This window comes from Leptinotarsa decemlineata, unplaced genomic scaffold (genome assembly GCF_025532065.1).
Source record: "Leptinotarsa decemlineata unplaced genomic scaffold, Ldec_3_MD MMD2_tig00026307_RagTag_RagTag, whole genome shotgun sequence".
NCBI classification, from domain to species: Eukaryota; Metazoa; Arthropoda; class Insecta; order Coleoptera; family Chrysomelidae; genus Leptinotarsa; species Leptinotarsa decemlineata.
Window position 1 is genome coordinate 5,212,171 of NW_027412681.1, and position 23,987 is coordinate 5,236,157.

General features: G+C 35.1%; 1 protein-coding gene and 1 non-coding gene across 2 annotated transcripts in view; both read right to left on the reverse strand.

The window, feature by feature from the left end:
• LOC111507146 (microtubule-associated protein Jupiter) overlaps positions 1 to 22,933 on the reverse strand; it is a 135,900-nt gene extending 112,967 nt beyond the window's left edge. The window contains exon 1 of the mRNA XM_074180884.1: positions 22,761 to 22,933. Within this exon, the coding sequence (XP_074036985.1) occupies positions 22,761 to 22,822 (62 nt within the window). The 5' untranslated portion in view covers positions 22,823 to 22,933. The remainder of the gene's footprint in view (positions 1 to 22,760) is intronic.
• LOC111514659 (U6 spliceosomal RNA) lies at positions 16,374 to 16,478 on the reverse strand. The gene has a single exon (XR_002723407.2). It is a non-coding gene; the product is annotated as a U6 spliceosomal RNA (small nuclear RNA).
• Positions 22,934 to 23,987: the final 1,054 nt, after the last annotated feature.

The window sequence follows — 23,987 nt, forward strand, 5'->3', positions numbered from 1 at the left end:
TCTGATTGGCGAAAGTTCTATGGACGGGAAAGTTATCGTTTGAAAAGATGGTGATCGATTGGCGAGAGATCTGGGGAGTATGGTGGTTGACGCCCAAATCGTTCAGTTTTCGAACGGTGCTTTGTGGAACGTACATTTCGTCTATTTTCCCACGATAGAAATCTGCTATGATGGTTTGATCCGGTTGCAGTAACCATACAGTAAGTTAGGTTAGGTCTAAAGTGAGTGGGTCTATTGGACCCTCCATCGCAACCCGCAAGGGTTCATTGTGGCTCACACTTATTCACACTCGACCAAATGAACCCAGCTTCTAAACGAAGCCGACTAGTTTGTATGGTGAGTGGTCTTTCAGGTCAGATGGTTGGAGAACGGCTCTGCCGAACTCAAAAAACCTGATTCGGTCCCCAGCGGGGCAGGTACAAAGTATACTGTTTCTTCTTTTTTCCAACAGAGGCGACACACATTGTTTTCCGACAGTCCGAGTCTCTGCATATGTGACCTGTAAGAAAACCTGTAAGAAGGCCTGTTAGACATCGTAGTGCATCCCAACTGTACTCCAACAACTGTTTGGTATCATGCTTCGAAGGGTGAGTAAACGCCTTGGAGTGAGCCACTCCTGGAAGATTCTGCCAGAAGTCTATAAATCTTCTTGCCATTCAGGTGTTCAATTTTTGTTTGGCAAAGCCTACAGCGATGCCAATGACAGGTTCTGGTCCGATGAAGCTGCTTGCAGCACCCTCCTTTGCAAGGGAGTCAGGAGCCTCATTGCCTTCCAGGCCAGTATGGACAGTAATCCAGACCAGAGACAATTGGTTGAGTCTTCCTATTGAGGAGAGAGTTTTTGGCACTTTGCTATCAATTTAGACGTTGCTCGGTAGGAGCCAAGAGCTTCCAACGCCGCTTGACTGTCAGAGAATATTTTATTGACTTGTATATGAGGTTGGATTCTTCCAATCTCTCTGCACACAATTCAATAGCGTAAATTTCCGCTTTAGTAACAGTTCGCATAGGTTCTTAGGAAGGTTGATATCTCTGTCCTGGGTCTGCGACTGAAAACACCTGTAGCGGAACCGGGAGGTGTTTTTGATCCATCTGTGAACCAACAACTATCTGTTCTTAATGTTTCCCTCTCCCGGAGGATCCAGGGGTAACCATGATCTTATTTTGGTGGGTTTTCGCCATTAGGAAGTGCCTACGTGGCTCATCGTTATCCAACTACTGCCCTGAAAGTCTTGTCATAGAGGATCCACTTTTCATTACACGTGACGATCCGAAAATTCATTGAACGGACAATATTTCACGAAATAATTCTCACGAATACCACCTTATCAGGACATTTTCCCGTGAATGTCCAGTATTGTAAACTCAAACCCTGTTTGTTGTTTCAACTCTGTTGAAACTTTTTGGTTTGTTTTGTTTTCGAAAGTCCTCCTTTGAGGAAGATTTATGGACCTGTGGCGTTTATTCACCCTTCGAATCTTAATACCAAGCAGTTGTTGGACTACAGTAGGGATGAACTACGATGTCTAACAGGCCTTCTTGCAGGTCACTGTCATTTGAATCATCATATTCAGAGACCCGGACTGTCGGAAGTCAGTGTGTGTCGCCTTTGTTCGGAAAATAATGAAACAGCAGAACACATACTTCGTACGTGCCCCGCTGGGGACCGAATCAGGTTTTTTAATTTGGCAGGGTCGTACTCCTACCATTTGACCTGGAAGACCAGTTACCATATAAACTAATGGGCTTCTTTGAGAAGCTGGGTTAATTTGGTCGAGTGTGAATAGGTTGCGGAACCTATCCTAACCTAACTTCCTTTGAAAATGGAACGGACCAATAAAAAACTGCTAGAATCATTAGAATTGTCTCCAATTCTCAAGACGAAGGTTTTAGCCTTCGAGATTTTAAGACCGTGCAAGATGAATAAACCCAAGAAAGGTCGATGAAATACACTGAAGTAATTAGGTATCGAACGATATCGATTTAAACAGGTTTAGTTGGAACAACGAATAAATTTGTAGCCAAAAAACCGATTGAAAGTATTGTTAGTTCAACAAAAAGAAATTAGAAAGTGAATGTAACCAACATTCAGAATTGAAATTATAAATTTCACGTTTACGGTCGAGTGAAGAAAAAGTTCCGATAAAAGCTCGATCACTCAAACAATTAAACGCCTTTACACAACAACCAGAAGAAAATATGGCTTAATTTGAAAGTAATTACTTCGTACATTACGTTACGCTGTCAAATCAGAAATGTTCGCAAAGACCATTAAAGTCCATTTGAATAGGATTAGAGATTGGATACTTTCCTGCAATCACCTAATGTACAATGAGCTGTCACCTCACAAAGAACGACGATCAATGACTCTAGGAGGGTAATGAAGCCGCTTCCTGAATCAATTGAAGGCGGTTTTTAACAAAAGGAACAATATAATGATCGGTAATTTCGATGTAGGTTGGTTGTTGGTTAGAGGGAAAAGTGGAGGGAAGATATTTTAGCTTTAATTTTGCTGTGATAACCTATATAATTATATTATTGATTATTAAATCAGGTAAAATATTCGTTACTTACGGGTTGAGAATGACATCTCAAAAATGTTCTTTATGAACTATGGTGATTCTCGAACCCAAAATGATCTACAGACATTCTACTCAAGTTTTTTGATTTAGTGAATAATACTATTCTCCAATTTTATTTTGGATGGATATGCACCCTCATCATACTTTTTTTGCTAGGAATAAAACACAAGCACTACAGAAAACTTTTTGAAACTGCTAGTGTCAACATTGCTGTTGGTGTGCCTTTTGGTAATCCTGTTTTTGGTTTATACTGTCAATTTTCAAATTTTAAACTTCAAATGTCATAATGTCAATTATCAATTTGCAAATATTTCCTGTTTCCTTTCTTTCTAGTTGCTACCACGCCACTAGTAAGTGCCATGCATGGCCGTTAAAATAAAATTTAAAATTTCAAATCCCTTAAATGTTACTTCTGAATAAGTTTTATATATATTTTTTCTTTAAACCATAAAAATTTAGTGTGTGACATTTTTCCACATAATGAAAAGTACTAAGTTTGTGTTTCTCAGTGAAACGTTCCACTTTTTACTATAACCTCAAGTTAGTAAGTACTTTTTTATCTATTGTTTTACAATTTTGCTTCAATGTTATCAATTTATTGTAGATGTCTTGATAAAGGGAATAAACATTCTCGAAAGCTCGACCATACAACAAAGAGTATTCTTTAAACAACAGCCCAGCAATTTTGACTGCACCCCCAACATTATTCCGTATTTCTCTCTCTCTCTCTCTCTTTATATATATATATATATATATATATATATATATATATATATATATATATATATATATATATATATATATATATATATATATATATATATATATATATATATATATATATGATGAGCTGTTTTCTCGGGTTTCGCTCCGTGTTCTGTGTATTTTCTCCCCATAAGGATTATTTTCACAACGTTTCGGTAAAGTCTCATTTGCCATCTTCTGGTGATGTCTGGTTTTTTCAACTAGACTGATTACTTCGAACTCTGTGTCTCAGTTTATAGGGATGGATGTTTCCCTTTACCTGCGTTGCTGCCACTACCTGTGTTTGTTAGTGAAGGGAAAAGTCACCACGTCTTCTCTCTTCCAACACGTACTTCAAACAGGACATAACATCAATTTCGACAACACAAAAATGCTAGCAAGCAACGAAAACTTTTACTCACGAACAATCAGAGAGGCAATCGAAATTGAAAAACGACCTAATAATATGAACAAGAGGGATGATGCGCAAAGATTACCATCAACATGGAGATCCGTTTTATCACTTCGCACAAGCAATCAGACCGCTCAACTTCAGAGGCAAAACTCGGTATATGACAATACAGGTACAATAACAGAGACAGGAGAGGCAGCTCAGGTAATAAGACCAAAACAGGTAGTCGAACAAACACAGGTAGTGGCAGCAACGCAGGTAAAGGGAAACATCCATCCCTATAAACTGAGACACAGAGTTCGAAGTAATCAGTCTAGTTGAAAAAACCAGACATCACCAGAAGATGGCAAATGAGACTTTGCCGAAACGTGAAAATAATCCTTATGGGGAGAAAATACACAGAACACGGAGCGAAACCCGAGAAAACAGCTCATCATACTTTATCCGTGAGAATCTTCGAGTTAACATATATATATATATATATATATATATATATATATATATATATATATATATATATATATATATATGAAAGGTCATACATATATACATCTAGAAAAGTTAATGAAATAATTCCATGAAAATCAAAGTACTTTCTTGGTTTTTCTCATTTTGTCTTCAATCGAGGACCACCTGCCCGGTACTGACGATGCCCAATAGGCTGAAACAGCTGTCTACCGGTGACTCTTAAATTGAAATCAATATGGGAATGATCAATATATACAGTGACTAGCAGAATTTGCATTTAGATACACTAATAGATCATTTGCAAATACTAAATACAGAAAAGGTCCCAAAATGGATCCCTGAGGCACACCATCAGCAATGTGTTTTCCAGAACTTATATTTGCCTTATATAATATTTTTGTGTCGTCTGCATATCCTGAAATGTTTCCTTTACTTTCTAGAGAAAATAAGTCATTCATGTACAGATTGAATAGAGTAGGTCCAATAACCGTACCCTGAGGTGTCCCAGTATCAATATGCTTCTCATTGCTTGTAATTACATCTATTCTCACCGTTTGTACTCTGTTCGTGAGGTAGCTCTTGAATAGATTCAAGGGAGGACCCCTTATACCATTTTCTTTCATTGTTTGTAGAAGCAATGTGTGGTAGACGGTGTCAAACGCTTTCGATAGGTCTATGAAAACGCAGAGACTCGGCTTATTTTCACTAAGCGCTGAAGATATTTCAGATGTTAATGCTAATATTGCATCTTCGGTAGATATATTTTCTCTTAATCCAAATATGAAGCAGTAATTAGGTAGAACCAAGTATCAGCCAGTTCCATCAGATAATAAATTGAGTTTCTGATCTCTCAAGTATTTACATAGACATATTTAATAATGAATCAGTATGACGAAAAGTTTGCATGCACCAATATACTAATAGACGTTTATACCTTCGGATGATTTAGAAACCCTTGACAGATTGTAGAACCGTTACAGTCCATAACATTCACCGATTAACCTTCATAGTTAAAATTTCCAATAGTTTTTCATGTTCGTACATATAATTGGAAAAATATATCAGGTTGAAGGTCACTTTTTTGAAGAAACCATCATAATTTTTATCGACCGAAAGAAGAGAAAATCGAGCTACGGGAGTTCAAGGAGACTATGCCTGGTCGAGATAAAAAGGAAGAAGAACAGGAAACCTGACCGCAATCAGCAATCTTATAAAACACCAACTGATTCATATCACAACTGTGAAAGTACGAAACCACACACCACACGTAAAAACAAATTCCTGGGTTCCTCGCCATGACTAGAATAAATTTATTTACGATGCGTAAAACGTAAACGAAGCATTGTAAACATCCAATAGTAAAAATTAATATTCGAATTGCGATGGACACCAACAATAATAACGATTCGGTCGTACAGTTAATAACGGCAAAATGATTTATAGACTTGCATCGGTCACGTAGTTAACGAGTCGGCCACAAAGAAAAAAAGGGCCGCTACCAACCAGGGTGGTATGCACGAGCGCACGTATTGATAAATCAGTGAGTGTATGGAATTGAAAACGATACACTTTTTTGCAGGGGTAATGTCCCTAAGAGGAGATGTCATATGACAGGAGAAGAAGAAATTACTTGCTTACTGTTTTCTACGATACCTGTAGCGTAGTGCATCAGGACTTTTTGCCACATGGTCGTACGGTTAATAAGGAGTATTAACTTGAAGTTATGCGCCGCTTGCGAAAAGCAATACGAAGAAAACGTCCGGTATTGTGGAAAGACAATTCATGGCTTTTGCCTCACTATAATCCACCTGCTCATTCGTTATTGCTTGTTCGTAATTTTTTTGCGAAAAGCCACATCGTAATCATGCCTCAGCCACCGTATTTACCAGATTTGGCACCTTGCGACATTTTCGTCTTTCCAAGATCGAGGAGACCCATGAAAAAACGACATTTTGCGTCGATTGAAGAGATAAAAACGAAATTCCCAAGAGAGCTCAAGGAAATACCAAAAAGTACATATCAGAACCGCTTCGAGGAAAAAAGCTGGCACAAGTGCCAGTTATATCTGGAGGGGACTATTTTGAAGAGGAAAATTCATCTTATTTTTGAAACAAACTGCGTACTAACCCTACAACTTAGGGTTGTAGGGTTGTATAAACACTGTTTGTAGGATTCGATGACATTTCTCTTAAATGTATGACCGGCTATCTCACAGGCCGATCACAGAGGGTCAAACTGGATGATAACTCATGGTCATTCCTGAAGCAAACAATCTCAGGTGTACCGCAGGGAAGTATTTTAGGACCCTTGATCCTTTCAGTGTTTATTTTTGATTACCCCACTTCCTTATCACATTGTCAAGTACATCTATACGCAGATGATATACAGTTATATTTGTTTTCTCATAACACCGATACAGAAAGTTGCGTGGCAAATATAAACACAAATTTGCACAAAACATTCCTATACTCGGAGAATCATGGACTTTAAATCAATCCAAATAAAACTTCGGCCTTATGCATAGGGTCTCAAAGACAATAGTAGAAACTCAGTGTAACTTTAGGCTCACTCTCGATAACGTAGACATTGACTGGGTAGACAGTGCTAAAAATCTTGGCGTAACCATAGATAGCTCTCTGTCTTTCCATAAACATGTGACAAACATTTTTCAAACTCAAATCGCTATACAAATTCAAGTATCAGTTATCAGAAGAAATGAAACTCAGGTTAGTTAAAACTCTTATTTAACCCCATATCGAGTATTGTTGTTCGGTGTATCACAATTTTTTGCCGCAATATAACAAGCAGAAGTTACAACTTATACAAAATGGTTGCATGCGATTCGTATATTGTATACCATATGGTGAACATGTCACACTATTTTTGTTAAAAATGAAGGAGCTGAATGTGAGGTACAGAGTCCAATATTTGATAAAAAATGTTTTGTTTAAGTTGCTTCAAACTAAAACACCTAGTTATTTATATAGTTTATTAGGCAGGCATTCTGACGTACATATGATCAATTTGATAATTAACTCATTCAACATACCTAGGCACCGTATTTCCAAATTTCAAGGATGTTTTTCTTATATGGCCCCTTCTTATCTGAATGAAATTTTACCCCTTTAAAATCATGAAATTCATCAATTTATGAAAGAAATAAAATCACAGATGCTTACTGCTCGGTGCTAATTTTAAAAATTTAAAATTCAATGTATGGTTGTGCAATGAAATTGTTAAATTGACTAAAATAATGTTAAGAATATTGATAGCAACTAGCAACAAGAATATTGGGAACAAACTCCAGTAATATGCTCTTGAAAATGATGAGAAGAGCTGAAAAATATTGTTTGAAGGTTCAATAAATATGTTCCATTCATATTATAGTAAACTATCAATCTATTTCTTCATTTTCGATTAGTTCTCTTGACTCTAGATGGCGTTCAGACTATTATTTTTCATTTTATGAATGTATTGATCGCTTTTATTCTCGACATTTCCATTTTTATAATGACAATGAAAGTAATTTGATAATACATTATTTTTTACCAAATTACATTCGGTAGCCGTTGGGGTATGAGGAAAAAACAATTGATTTTCCATTGAATGGGTAATCTCAATATAATAATAATAATAATTAATTTATTCACGAGAGTAAGAGTACATTTCTTTTGAAGGAATAAGTTGAATAACGTGCCTGAGCGATAAGTGCTACTGCATTTGTTTCGCAACTACAATGTAATGAAAATAATACAAAATACAAAAAATTAAATAAAAGACGATAATATTGCATCATGTTGGATTTGATTCGCTGGAGATTTGAAAAACGATCTCGGGAAATTTATTCCACATGAACGCAATTATCCAGATGAAAGAGTTCTGGAACAGTGAAAGTCGAGGTGTACTGAGTTGAACCTCAAAACGATGAGCAGCCACAGTCCGTTGCGTATTTCTGATATGATAATATATAATATAATATTTATTTGTAGTTCCTTATTACATATAAATACAATGATTATTCAATCTATAAAACTAATAAAAAAACTACATGTACCGGAACGGTACTGTTGATCTTAGTTCTAGCCTTGAAGAGAAAAAAAACAACAAAACGAGTGGAATCAAATGTGCAAGTCGCTTGAACACTTCCCGTGAAAGTATCTATAGAAGAGAGACAAATTTTCAAACTTTTATATGAGCGTTCCATTTCCAATATCTGTTGATATATATTCCTAAATATTTATATCACTCTGAGTGTTGATAATTTCGAAACTCATATATGGACAGCTATTCGACATATTGCAGTTGAAAGGCAAAAATTTGTTTTTTTAGATTGATTGTTAGAAGCCGCCGGTCAAACCATTTTTTCACTAGTTTGAAAGTCTTTCTCATCATCTTTTTTTAAACAAACTCCAGGTTTATGCCTCTCAAAATATTGCCGTGTCATCAGCAGAGGTATCCAATGATTTCACCGTCACTGTGCCTTGAGGAACACCATAATTAACTTGCTTTTGATCACTAGTGGTATCGTTCACTCTAAACAGCTTGCTTTCTGTTTTCGTTTGAAGCAATTCCCTCTAATGCCTCTATTTTCTAGTGTTTGTAAGAGGAGACTCATATGTACACTCATATGTAGTTACTGTCCACAGCATTTATCGATCTGGGAGAGAAAATGTAGCCATTCTTTGGAAACTTAGAATATTCATGTTGGGATCCCGAAAAGAATGGTCAACACGATATAAAAAATAGAGGTCACTTAATTAGCAATTGAGAACGTTCAAGTTTAAGCAACCATGGAAGTATACCAGCTAACAAAAAACAACCGGTAGCCCACCCTGTATAATCGTACTTTATGGTGCCATTACTGAATCTTTCACATCTGTCAGCAAAAAGTTCCATCAAGTCATCAAACTCGGAGCAGGCCATGTGTGAACTCGAACCAACAAACAAACACGATGCTTTTGTTTTATGGAACCGAGAAAAAGGCGTCGTTGGTAATTAGTCCTACTAGAGAGTCGCATGTCACTCTGTACGATTTCTGCGTAGTACCGCTCGCCGGATGGCGTTTCCTTGGGCTGTCATCCGCCGGAATTCAGATAAGCTACTGATTAGAGGCACATTGGAAAAATCGCGAGGATTCATGTGATTAGGGAGTGACCTAGACCTTATAGATTTGTGGAGACTTTAACACAAATGTATAATCAATTCAGAGTGATTTTACAGTGAAACATAGTTCAAGTCCACGGCTCAGGGATTTTCATACAGGGTGACCCATAAAAAACGTTAAAATTGCAGGACAGTGTCAGAGAAAAAACTTTTCTCAAGTATACGAAAACAAATTGAATTTGCTCGTGAGGAGAACGAACGAACGAACCTGAAAACTATTGCAAAAACCTACAACTGTATAAGCAGGAATGTTATTCTCCAATTTTTAGAAGTTAGAATTGGAGTCGACTGATATCTCATTGAAAATGTCTTTCGAATCCCTGTCTAGTTACGAATAAACTTGTAGTTCGATGATGCACCCTGTATACAATAACTTCTACCGGCGACTCCGTCTTAAATTTATTGATTTGTAAGCGTTCCAAAATGTTGGGTTTCGAACATTACTCTAAATGTAAGGTAAGCGTAGTTTCGTGTTCCCACATTTCTTTTAGTTTGTATTGTTTAGACATGTTCATTTCTTTATGCCTTGTTTCATATTAATGATTAATTTTTTTTAGTTCAGATTTATTTTTGCAGATGTGTAGGACTATTTGATGCTACCTTCTTATTTCGAAGAATTTATCATTTATAGAAATTCCACTCACAATTACACTACTAGACAAAATGACAATTTTCACCTGCCACGATGTAGTTTATCAAACTCCATGAAAATTTTATCATATAAAGGCCTCATTGAATATAACAAACTTCCCCAAAATGTGAAGAATAATAAAAACCTGTTTCAATTCAAAAAAGATTTGACTGATTATATGAAAGGTATCACAATAGAATAGTATTAGTATTATATCCTTACTATGTGTGTCTATATAACATGAAATATTATGTATATTATGTTTGTGTATTATGATCTTCCTACCAATAAATCATTCATAAATCATTCATTCATTCATTCATAACCAATTGTCTGAGGTCGAGTATACCTGTTTCTTGGAATAGTATATTGGAGGTGTAGTTGTTTTTTGCCATATTATTTTCAGAATTCTTTTTTGGAGGACATCCAACTGATTCAAACGGGATATGGTCAAGTATGTCAATGTCAAGTATGTTCTTCAATTTTCTGAATCTAGGAATATAATAAGCATCTTAATGTTTTCGTTATATTCGTTATGCTCCCAGCGTAGATGTTTATCTATTGTTACTCCTAAGTATTTTATGTCATTTAGAGAATGTATTACTTTCATATTTCCGTTATGTTCTATGTTCAAATTGTCAAAATTGGGTAGTGACCTTTTATTATTGGCAAATGGAATGAAAAATGTTTTTTCAAAATTGACAGTTAACATTTTTTGACTGAATATGATTTTCAGATCCGCTTCTACTTTGTTTTTCAATGTGTTCCATGTATGATCTGTAATAGAGGATAGCAGTGTCGTCGAAGCTAATAAATGTTTCTTGTTGACATGTTTGACAATAATAAGTCATTTATATAAATGGAGAAGAGTATTGGTCCTAAAACTGTACCTTGGGGTACCCGTAGTTGATTACCCCTTCTTCACTTAGTACATTGTTACTTTTCTATACTTATCTTCTATCAGAAAGGTAATTGGTGAGTAGCTGGTTCGGTTCTCCTCTTAATCCTATACCGTCCAAAGTTTGTAACAACTGCTCATGGCTAACCGTGTAAAAGCCTTGGCCAAATCCAGGAATAAGCACAAATTGGGCTGACTCTCATCTAAGGACGTGGATAATTCTTTGGTTAAGTAGGCAATTGCATCGTTTGTTGACATTTTCTCTCGAAAGCCAAATTGCTTATCAGATATTATTTTATGTTTGTTTGAGAAGTCATATATACATATGAGGGTGAACAACATTCAGTGAGAGTGAATTAAAAATTGTCTCAAGTTCTGAATCTAAAAAATAGGCGACTCAATAAAATACTTTCACTCACAATGAGAATGTTTCTTTCTATGATTTATTACTTTCTCGAATTAGCGTCAATAGATAAAAGCATGCACCTATTAATCAATGTCTTGGGTTTATTGCTTTCGGAATCCAATAAAGTACGCATTATCTCCAGTCAGAACAAATCGTGATTGTGACAACATACATTCAACTGAAAATTGATTATGACATTCAAACCATTCACGAGTATCACGAGTCAAAGGCCGACTATTTTATAGACTTAAAAATAAACTTTTATTTACGCGGCATTGAACTCGTGAGTATTAATTCACTGTCAATGCCAATGAAAGTTTATTTACGAACCGAGAAATTTGACGTACACGATTTTGGTAACCAAAACTAATTTATTTATTTATTTTGAAGCGTGTACCTACTTGTTTTTTGGAGAAAGTGTTTCGTGTAAGCTATGCTAGCACGCCTATATTCTTTATTACTTTTGAGTTTTTGTATCCAGGTAGATCACTTTCATGTAAGTGTTGCATAATTTCGAGAGATATTGAAGTGAAGTTTTTATGGACCTCAAGTACGTGGTGAATTTTTGTGAGATCATATGATACCTTTCAAAAATGTATAATTTTTATATCGCTGAAATGAAAGCCGCTCTCAGTTGTAGAAAATGAAAACAATAACCCAAGTTGGCAAGCAACAACTGTAACGTAACATACAGTTTTTCCATCCGTTTGCTTCATTTTCCAATCTTTCTCGACAGATGTCACAAGAGTTTTGAAGTGTGGAATATGTTGATGTTTGGAAAAGGAAGGTTTTGGCTTCCTACTTCTCCATCTCCGTGTTAGGAATCACACGTTAAAAGGTAAGACCTCGTTAACCCTTAGCTGGCACAAGTTTAGACTTTTGAGAGTTGTTGTTAGTAGGGGGCGGCAGCTGGTTAACGGAAAAACAGATTTTTTAACAGATCTTTATACAACAAAATGTGGGAATCTTACAAAGAAAGGAAGAAAGCAATTAATTCCAAAATGAACACAATATCAACATAAATGAATAAGATACTTCTAGACACAAACTAGAAGTTGAAAAAAGCCCTCTTGAAACAACTACTCTCATATAAACGTTGAAATATACTACAGAAAAACAAATGCTTTTATATGAACAATGAATTGTACAAAAAAACATTGTCATCCATGATATGACATGGTTTCAACTTTTTCATGATATGAAGTCGTAATTTTAAGAATAATTTTATCCAGATTGGTGCTGAACAGGAATAAAGGCAAGTGTCTCCTTCCGAAACATCGATGTACGCCATTGAGGAAGACAGTGTTTTATGTGATTGAAATTTTACCCCTTTTTCGTTGTTTATGTTTATATGAAAGTAGTTGTTTCAGGAAAGATGTACGCCATTGAGGAAGACAGTTTTTCATGTGAGTGAAATTTTACCCCTTTTCCGTTGTTTATGTTTATATGAAAGTAGTTGTTTCAGGAAGGATTTTTCTTACAGTTTGTGTCTGAAAATTACTTTTTTGCATGATCTACACTTCTCTGCAAAAAGTTTATTTTTAAATAAATAATTTTTTTTTTCTGTCTTTGGAAGTTTCCCATATTTTTTGTATACAGTTGGAGAAGTAGAAAGCAAAAACCTTTCTCTTCCAAAAATCTCTTTCGAAAATATATCCCTTTCAATTTATGTCAATGTTTTTTATTCATTTCTGAAACATATATAGTATAAGATGTTGTTTGATCTTTATTACATCAGATTTTTTCAATTTCAATAACGGAGTTACATTTTAACCTCCGAAACATCAAGATGAGTATTACTACAATTTCTTAGCTCGGTTTTTCTTCACGATTGAAGAGGCAGACTGAAATTGTTCCAACCTACTAAGACCAAAGTGGTTAGTAAATGGATAAATTCAAAACTTCAATTTCTGTTCAAAACAGTTGCATCCAGTTGTTGTATTCCTGTCAGAAATCAAGCACTCAGCACTAGTATTTTTAGGATCCTGAGAGCCCACAAATTGCATTCCTTCAGATTGAGCCTATTTTACGAACCCAATGAAGAAATCCTGATCATAGACTCCAGTTTTTAGCGAGAAATTGACCTGAATGACCTGTCATGTCGGAAGGTGCAATAAATAAACAACTGTCGTTACTATTGATATATAAATCCACTATGACGGTCCACAGAGATGAATTTTTTGGCTGCAACTCTTGGTAATCATATCGTTGTAACATTCTTCATTAAAACTGATATCCAGGGACTGCTGATAATTCACTGGTGAGAGGAACAATCTTCAAGCACGCTTTTTAATCTAATTAAATCTAGTTGAAAAAATACGCATAAATGTGCTTTTTATTGTATTCATGTCTATCTCTGTAGTATCACAAAAATGTCATGCAAAAAGTATCAATTCCACCGAGACGTTCAGATAATGATGTCATTAATATACAACTAGAAAAGTAACGGTCTAAGAACTGTACTCTGTGGTATTCTAATTCTCCTATACTCAGATCTAACTCATGATGTACAATTCGCTTGCGATGTTTCGAATATAATTTCAATCATTCCACCCTATTGCCATTCTGCAAATGAAGAACATCTTCAATAAGCTTCTTATCGATTATATAACATACATATACAATTATTGCATAAATAACTCAACATTCCCTACGGCTTGGAAACTTTCACTTGTGATCCCCTTAGCAAAAATAACGAATCCTACCAATATCAACCATTTAAGACCAATCGGTCTTCTGCCAGTTCTAGCTAAAGCATTTGAAAAAATTTTATACAATCAAATCAATGAATACGTAATGAAACATAAAATTATACCACCGATTCAGTCTGGCCTTAGGGGAGGATTTAGCACCACCACAGCTCTAACAAATATTGTTGATGATATTTTTAGGGAAAGGAAAGGTTACTTGTCTGATCCTGCTAGATTACAGCAAGGCATTTGATATTATGGATCATGAGGTTTTCATTAGTGAATTAAAATTCTTCGGATTCCAGCTTGATTCAGTCAAAATATTGGAATGTTTCCTGAAAGGAAGAACGCAAAGAGTGGTTCATGACCTTGAATCCTCAGAAACCCTTGCTTTGAGCCATAGCGTTCCGCAGGGATCAATATTGGGCCCACTGATATTCTCTTTGTACATCTCAGAATTTCATTCATTCCTCAAATACTGCCGCATACACCACTGAGCGGATGATACCCAGCTGTACTTATCTTTCAATGAAGTGAAACCTGATGTTACCGCTGCTTTAAATTCGGATCTGGATTCCTTGATAAATGTATCTGCAGCACATAATCTGAAGTTGAACGCGAGTAAGTCCAGTGCATTGTTTTTCGGACCGAAGGTCAAACGTAATTTGGTCAGCACCTCAATCGACATTGTTTTGGGCGGGGAGAAAATTCCCATTAAAAATGAAACAAGAAACCTCGGACACTGGTTAGACAATGAATTGAGATTCACAAAACATGTCAATCATCTTTGCCGAGGTTATTAGACTTTCCTTCGGAATACGCAAATATGAGCACGTAAGTCATAAATATCGGGAGATGCAAAAAATGAAATTGCTAGATATGAAAAAATTACATCTATTAAATATGAAATATAGGACACCAACATCTTTATATGACAAACTAATCAAAATAGGGAATCTGAGTGATTATAACACTCGTAACACGGGGTTACTGGCAATGTACAAACATAAAACCTCCAATTTTCAGCGATCCCTCACGTACAATGCCTCTAAGTTCTATAATCAACTTCCGCATGATTACAGTACATATACTCTGATGAACTTCAAAAAAAGTTGAAATCCATATTATCAGCTCAATATGATAACAAATGTCGAACTCTGCATTTACAGAACGGATAATGACTAGTCAATCACTTTATTAATTCAATGTACTAATTAATTTGATAGATCTCAGACAGCAAAGTTATTCTACAATGTAATAGAATTATACTCATCGTAGATATTATAGCTAAGATAATTAAGAAAATTGTAAATTAATTTTGTATTTCCACGGTTAAGTTGAAAAACATCCTTAGTGACAGACACTTCGCCACTTTATCTTTGTTGAATACCTGTTATTGTCATCTCTTTACATGTGTGTTCAAATATAAATAAAGACGATTTATTATTTTTATTAATTCCAACTCTTTACAAAGATGCATAGATCATGCAAAGAAATAACTTCTAGATACAAACTGAAAGAAAAAAAGCCCTCTCGTAATAACTACTTTCAAATAAACATTGAAATACACTCTTTTATGTACTATACTGGGTGTTTTCTAACTGGGGTACGAAACTTCAGTTCGAAGTTTCTTTGTTTCTGAGATACATGGCGTTGAAATAAAAAAAAACGGTATTTATAAAATGTCATCAATATTCCTACACCGATTTGGTGAAAATTTGCCATTGATATTCTAAGTAATAAGACGCTAAATTATCCCGAACCAGATTGAAATTATTAGGTCCAGTGGCGTCTCAGTGGGTACCATAGCCAAAAATATTGATAAAAGAATGAACGCCACTGACTTTCTCTGTAGCTTTTTATTTTTTCAGATTATGCAACTGAAAATAAAATCGAAATCACACTTGCAATCGATTTGTCATTGATTGTCTGACACGTTCAAAAATACCTGGAGTGATCCGTATGGCACTGCCATTGTTAATTATTCGATTCCTTAAGTCATTCACATCTAGTACAGGAGTTGTATAAGCAAGAGCCTTCATTTGACCCTATAAATAGAATTGTAGAGGATTCATATCAGGACTGCGAGCTGGCCAATTTTGAGGTTCTGCAGCGAATGGGGTAGGTGATGTCGAGATGCTGACGAACAAAAACACTGAAATGAGTTGGAGCCCCGTCGTGCATGAACTTCACGTTGCCTCTTACAAGTACCGGCACTACTTCTAACAAAATGGATGAATGATCTCGCAAAAAATCCGTGTAGGTTTCACCTGTTAATCTTGCTGGTAGAATAAATTGGCCAATTAGGCTGATGGGCCGATAAGAAAAATGTCTCAATCCGAAACTTCGAAGTCAGCCCTTGACAGGATTCCATATAGTTAAATTTTTTACTGTAACTCGATTTTGCATATTATCTTTGCGCAGGGCTCACGCCAATCTTCTCTGTATCGTTCCAATTACCGAAGAAGCGATTACAAAAAACTGAGTTATTGTAGTCTAATCAAATCAGACAATCATGATTGAAGAACAACGAGAGAAACGAATCGCACAAGCGACTGTTCACGCTAACCTACTTCTTCGGCACTTTTCGAAAGAAAGGTTATTCCCACAGATGAAACGTCTGCGAGATCGTGACGCTGCGTGCGATTTACGGTGCTGAGGTGCCGAAATTGATATGTTCATTTCTAATTCTCGTATCCAGTAGTGGTCGAGGGAAATCACGATTTGCGTTAGAATTGCACACGTTTGTATGGTAATTATTTATCTGATTGAATCTCTTTTGTTGAGCTCAGTTTCATCATGTGCAGCTTACATACATCATTAGATTGTTTCAAAAGTTTTGTCCGTTTCAATGTTATTTTCGGCCAATTTTTCTTTACGAATTCAAATGAAACCAAAACACTGGCGAAACAGCCCAAAAAATCAACCAGATGTTTGGCATCTGTGTGTTAGTGAAAGAACTGGGTTTCAGCTCTCATGCGGTTTTTGATGGTTTGAAACTTATTGCTTTGCTTTCACGCAACCAAAACGATCCTTTTTTGGATCGGATCGTCACGTCTGTCCAAAGTGGATTTTTTTCCGAACTTACTTACTTGCTAACCAAGTTAACACCATCAGGAGATGACTGTATCTATGTTTGTTCTGGTGTTCTGGCGTAATATTTTTATAATTCTCAATCCTGGAAGTAATGAAAAGTATCAGCTTTTGGTCAAAATTTGACTGTTGTATAATTTGGTATGATCAAATAGCATCTCGATTCATTCACCATCTTAAATGCGTAGGCTTTGCTTGGTTTCTATGGCAGGAAAAATGAATGCGTTGTTGATATCTATTGAGAACTGTCAGACGTTTATGAACATATCAAAGATGTATTCAAATGATGAAAGGACTGATATGCTGATAGGTTATGCAAAAGCAAATAGAAATCCTCTTTTGGCAAGGAATATGTATGTTGAGCTATACTCTATGGTACATTCGACATAAAAAAAACAAGAAAATGTGTGGTTACTGGCAGTGTGAGGAATCAAATAAATGTTATGGATGAGCAAATATTGCCACAAAAAAATTTACACAGTGAAAACATCTTTTTTTTTATTTAGTATTGGCTAGTTACAAAAATTATTCTAACGAAATGGGCATTTCTGTAAAATCCACCAGAACTATTTTGAAAAAGAACAAATAAAAATGCTACAGGATACGCAAAGTTCATCACCTCAATGAAAGGCATTACGGAAGGAGATTACTATTTGCGAAGTGGTTAAGACATAGAAATAGGGAAGTTGTTAATATTTGTAAAAAATAATATGGACAGACAAATCAAAATTCACCAACAAGGGTTGGTTTAAAAGAAATATCCCACATACGTGGAATAATACAAATGAACATTTACGTAGGGAAACCAATTTCCAAGAACGGTTCGGAATAAATGTTTGGCTGGGGATTGTGGGAACAAACATCCTAGGCCCTTTCTTTTAAGATTATCATTTGGATAGTGAAATGTATCTTCATTTTCTATTCAAGGAATTCGGTGACTAGCTAGATGAATTGCCACTGAAAATCCGCCTTGAAATACAATATTTTCAACAGAACAGCGCTCCTCCATGCAGCAATAGTAAAGGAACATTTAGATGCAATATTCCCAAGAAAATGGATTGGAAACAATGGACCAATTAACTGGCCAGCTCGATTCCCAGATCTTACTTCTATAGATTTTTTTGTCTGGGGATACATAAAAGATAAAGTTTTTTCAATACCAAATACATATATCGACCATCTTGAACAAAAAATAAGAGATGCATATATTAGTATTGATGTAGATTAATGGCAATTAATGTAGATTGCCATGTAGCTTTAATTTTCCGTATTGATTTCATTTTTCCCAAAAGTTCATGTTAAAATGAATCGTTTTTCTTTTTGATTGTTGTCACTAATGATGATGGTCATTTCAGATGAAACGTGATAAGAATATCAAATGTAATATATTCTTGGATTGTGAATTTATCGCTTCATCAATATCTGTAATAAAAAAGATAGGTCCGTAAAAAAAGTTGATGGTGGCAATGTTGACACAAAACATTTTATTGAATTTTCATTATTACGTCGTCATAATACATTTCGAATACAATAACATTTCTTTTCTATTTTTTGATATTCTCCGAAATAACAATTCCATTCGAAAAAAACGAAAAACTGCATTTTTGGTTTTCCTCGTATAACTCGAGTAGGGCGAGAGTCCCCGTTAATTTTCTTCGACCATTGTATTGTTCCCGTTGATAGTTACATTTTTTCCCATTCAATCGTCTTCGTTTCTGTTACGGTTTAGAAAATAGCAATGTTACCACATGATAAAAAAAATGGTCTGTATATGTTCACAATATTTCAATTGATCAGGATTTATAAGTAGCGTTTTCGTCACTTGCTTACTTACATATTTTTGAAAAATCATATAGTTCCAAGTATAAAAGTTCAGCCTTACATGTGAAAATCACCTGTTTCGAGACTGTTCTAGCTTGGCAACTTCAGTGTTCTGTACTCTTTCACGAAGGGGCTTATTTATATTATTACTGAATACAAATAATGTAACTTCTACTACCACCCTATCCAGGTTGGAAAAATATTCATTTATTTTCTTGTTTTTTTCAACGATTGCTGAACTACTTCATACTAACGCCAAATGAGCTTTTTCATAGGACTCCTTGAAAGTCTTTTTCATATTCACAGCGGTTGCCGATATATTTTCTAGTTCCTGGACTACTGACTTCGTGAAAAAAATATCATCAACTTTTTTTTAATGCTTATGGACATGAATAAACTTTATAAAAATATACAATTCTTTTTCCGAACTATATGAGTTATTGGAGAACACGAATAGTATTTCGTTTTGACAGTAACAAAAAAGATTCTCCTGAGTGTTCTCGATATTTTCAGTTACAAGTTCATTGGTCAATATCTACTAGTCCTGAAAAAAATTCATAAATTGCAAATAACGTTCAAATGTTACAGAATATTTTAAATATCTAGGAGCCATGAACACAACATCGCCATAAATTCATTTTCTAGAAACTTATTTTTCATTTTATAAGGACGAAAGCGCTAAAAAACTCAGAAAGAACTACATTGTTGAAATAATTCATAGCAAACATATTTTTGTTGAAGTAGATTCATCTGAAAATTCATCCAATGTGGGTGATTTTAGTTATATTCTACAACTCCCGAATGAATAGAACTGGTTTTCATTCTCAGTTTTGATAGTATATCAGTTCGAATTTAATGATGTACGATATCTAATTAAATGGTTTATGAAAGTGAATGAGGGCATTTAGTTCACTATGAAACTTAATGTTTCACCCGCATTGATTCTACTTCTCTTTATCGTTGGTACAGCAATGAAAATTATATGTAAAATGATATTAGGAATGAATTATAATAATAATAAATTGTCTTTATTAATACTGGCGGAGTTTAGCTTACGCTACTCTTCCACTCAACCAGTGGAATATCCAGGGATATTCAAGAAACTTTCCATACTCCAGTTTAGAATTCAACCGTAATTTAAAATTGTTGTCACTGATGATGGTAGTTATTTCAAATGAATATCAAACGTGATATACCTTGGGATTGTGAATTTATTGCTTTATCAATATCTGTAAAAAAAGCGATTCATTTCCAACAGGAGTACCCAGTTACAGGAAGTGCTATTATTACAGAGTATATAAGAAACAAATATTAAAAATAACGGAATATAGAAATGTATAAAAGTAAATGCTAAAACAAAGTATATATAAAATATTCGTATACGTGGAATTTCAAAAAAGGAATGAAAAATTGAGTATATAACATAAAAACTTATAAAGCATGCAATGTATCAAATCGTTATACACAATGTTATGATCGATGCCTCTCGTGGGGTATTGTCCATTAAGTATTTCTCTCGATTGATGTTTTCTGGTAGTCGTAAACTGGATTCCATAACACAGAGCCATACTCTAACTTAGATCTGGCATACGCAAAATATAGCAATCCTAAGGTGGCAATACTTTTGAAGTTTTTGCCATTTCTGTAAATGAATCTAAGCATCCTATTTGCATCAGCAGTTATATTCCTTATATGTGTTGTAAATGTTGATTTACTGTCATATGTCATAGCAAGATGTTTTATTTCATGTAAGCGGTTGATTGTAGTATCGTTGATTGAATAATCGTTTTTGTTGTAAATGATATTATTTTACATTTGAATACGTTCAGTTGTAGACGATTATTATCACACCAAAGTTTGATTACATCTAATTCATGTTCTACACGTTGGCAGTTTGTAATGTCGTTGATTTTATAATATAGTTTCAGGTCGTCTGCAAATAGTAGGCTAGGAATATTCAAAGAGGTTGCCAAGTCATTAATAAAAATTAAAAATAAAAGAGGTCAAAGATTAGAACCTTGTGGTACCCTAGATGTAACTACGTACCGAGCCGATTTGAAAGATTCATATTCGACAAATTGTTTTCTGTTAACTCGATGTGATTCGATTAGAGTAAGCGGTTGGTTAGAGAGTCCTAATTTTGTCAATTTGCTGAGAAGAATATAATGGTCTATTTGATCGAAGGCTTTTTGAAAGTCTGAATAAACAACATCAACTTGTTTTTGCTTGTCCAGGTACGTACAGAGATATTGATTTGAACATGCAAGATTGGTCATACATGATCTTTGTTGTACGAAACCATGCCGACTAGACACGTATTTGAAAAAAAGTTGATGGTTGCTATGTTGATACAAAAAGTTTTATGGAATAATATTACATCGTCATCGTCGATTCCAATAACATTTTCCTGTTCCATTTTTTTATTCTCCAAAATAAAAATTCCATTCTAAAAAAACGAAAAACAGCATTTTTCGTTTTCCCCGTAAATTTTCTTCGACCATTGTATTGTTCCCGATAACAGTTACCTTGTTTCCCATTTAATCGTCTTCGTGTCTGTTACGGTTTAGAATATAGCAATGTTACCACATGATAAAAGAAACAGCCTGTATAATAACCGTTTTCACAGAACTAAGTACTACTGAAAAATGTGCGTTTTATAATTTTCCATATTTTATAATTTCAAAAATTCTATTCTTCTATTTCTCTTGAAATTTCCAAACCATTCATTTATAGAAAAACTCAACTTATTGAACTTTTTCACATAATTCAAAAATTCAGATATTTTTAATTTTCCAGAAAGATAAAATAGGATTGAGGAATCACTGCAAAATTGTAACGAAGTTATTATATTTTCTCTAAATCAAGGTTTAATAAGTTTTTTTCAATATATTTAATAACAATTTCCAACTTGTCTCTCATTGATGGAATTTTGTTGAATGTACTCATCAAAATTCATTTTTTCTTACATAATTCTCGAACTGATATCGTGTTGAAAAATAATATTTTCTGTAGAACTTTTTGAAGCGAAAAGAATTGGTTGGCAAATTTCGATATCTGCACCAATAATTTCATAATTATTGAAATTAAAGCAGAGATGTAAATATTTGTTCTAACAAATTTCTTCAAATTGAATTTTTTGAAAGAAATTGTGAAGAATCGTCAAATTTACGTTTCGAATTACCTCACAAATGGATGTGATCTATGCTGGGTGGAACTCTATATCTGTGTAAAATTTCTAATTGATATCTAGAATAATTGTTGATAAAACCTTTAGGACAGACAGACGAGCGAATGGGTGTTAGAATTTTTAGTAAAAATATTTTTTGAGACTGATCGTTTTCGTCATAACAACGGAATGCCCATCTCGTCGAAAGAAAAAGTTGAAATCCACTCAAAAAGAAACTTTTTTCTGTTCTACAATCTACCAAATTGGTGGACGGAACATGTGCGGACATGATTTTGGCGTTGTTTTAAAATTTTTTTTGGGTTATTCAAATGAATATCGCAGCAGCTGTAGACAACCTCAGGACGTACTTTAATCATACAGTATCTATTGATCTATCAAAGGGCGTTACGAGCAACAATCGCCCATATAAACGTGTCCACAGTGATTATTCTGACTGAAAAATTGAAAGCAATATAATACTATTAAATTCGAAACACTTTTGAAACGCTGAGTGGAAAACCGACTTCCTCAAACCTTCAATCAAAACTGCATTTGCAATTTAAATCCAGACATACTTCGATCCAGCCCAGCACCGCAGAATCTAGAGCAAGTCACCCGGGGGTGAACACCCTTAGCGATCGTTACCCGCACCGACGTCATCTTCCAGAACAAAATAATAATCTTACCTTTTTTTGCTGTAGCCGACTTTGTCGAGTTCGATATGTCTGTAAGCAGCGTAGGTAGCCATGACCACTGATAAACAAACGAAGAAGGTACCGGCAACGAAACAAATGAAAGCACAAAGCTTACTGCGATCGAGTCACTAAACAGCTGACTGGAGACTGACGGCGCGTCCTCCTGCACTTCGTTATATAGCCGTCGTGTGCAGTAGGCCGTGTGATATGGTTTGTTTTATGGGTTCGACTGTTATTTGCTTATTTTTGTTTAATGAACGCATCGGGGGTGCCTTGTCCGATTGTGACTTCTGGGAAAGGTATGTGGTTGCGAGGGAAATCCCGAGGATACGAGGGGTTCGAGATAATGGTTTCCGTGGCACCCCCCTGACAAGGAATCTAGGCGCGACATATTTCGGTTATTATTATGATGGGTGTTTTCCGCTGTTATTGTTCTAGTCATTTTTCCATTGAAAATTCTTGTGAAGTCCAAAGTGGTCTGGGTTGAATGTTTTCTCTTCACTTCCTAAACGAATTATTTTGTTATGGTGAAACGCCATCTGCAACACAAATAAAACACACCTTTCAAGCTCGGATAACTTGTCCTTTGGTATGTTCTTGATATGATATAGATCACGATACGTTTGGAGAATGTGTTTCAAGACGGGACAGTAAGAAATTCGATAACTACTGAGATATAACACTACTAGATGTGGCTTATAAAATAGAGGTAATTACAATTGAGGTTGGGTTGCAGATAACGATGAAAGATAATTAGAGACTATCAGGCGGGTTTCTCGAAAGGAACATCCATAGTAAATTACATACATAACCTCAGGCAGATTCAGATAGCGTGCAAAGAACATCAGCTGAATGTACACAGTTTTAATAGATTTTACCAAAACTTGCGACAGTATAAGAGACCCAATATCCAATGAAATATACCCAATTTTCAAGAAATACAGTGTTCTTGGCGATGCCCAACACCAATTACTCATAACAAAGAAGGGCTGAGACAAAGTGACTCTCGCTTCACTGTTCTATTGAATTTGGTTCTGGGGCATGCTATAGAGGGAAAAGTCAACTACAAGCCAAAAAAGTTATATAAAACTAGAGTAGTCAGTGTTCTCTTAGACATTACAAGGACGTTCCAAAAAAGCAAGCGGTCTGAGAATCATTGCGACAAAGATCTAGGAAGGAACATAGATGAAATATATCGATAGAGAGTCTTAAACCAGC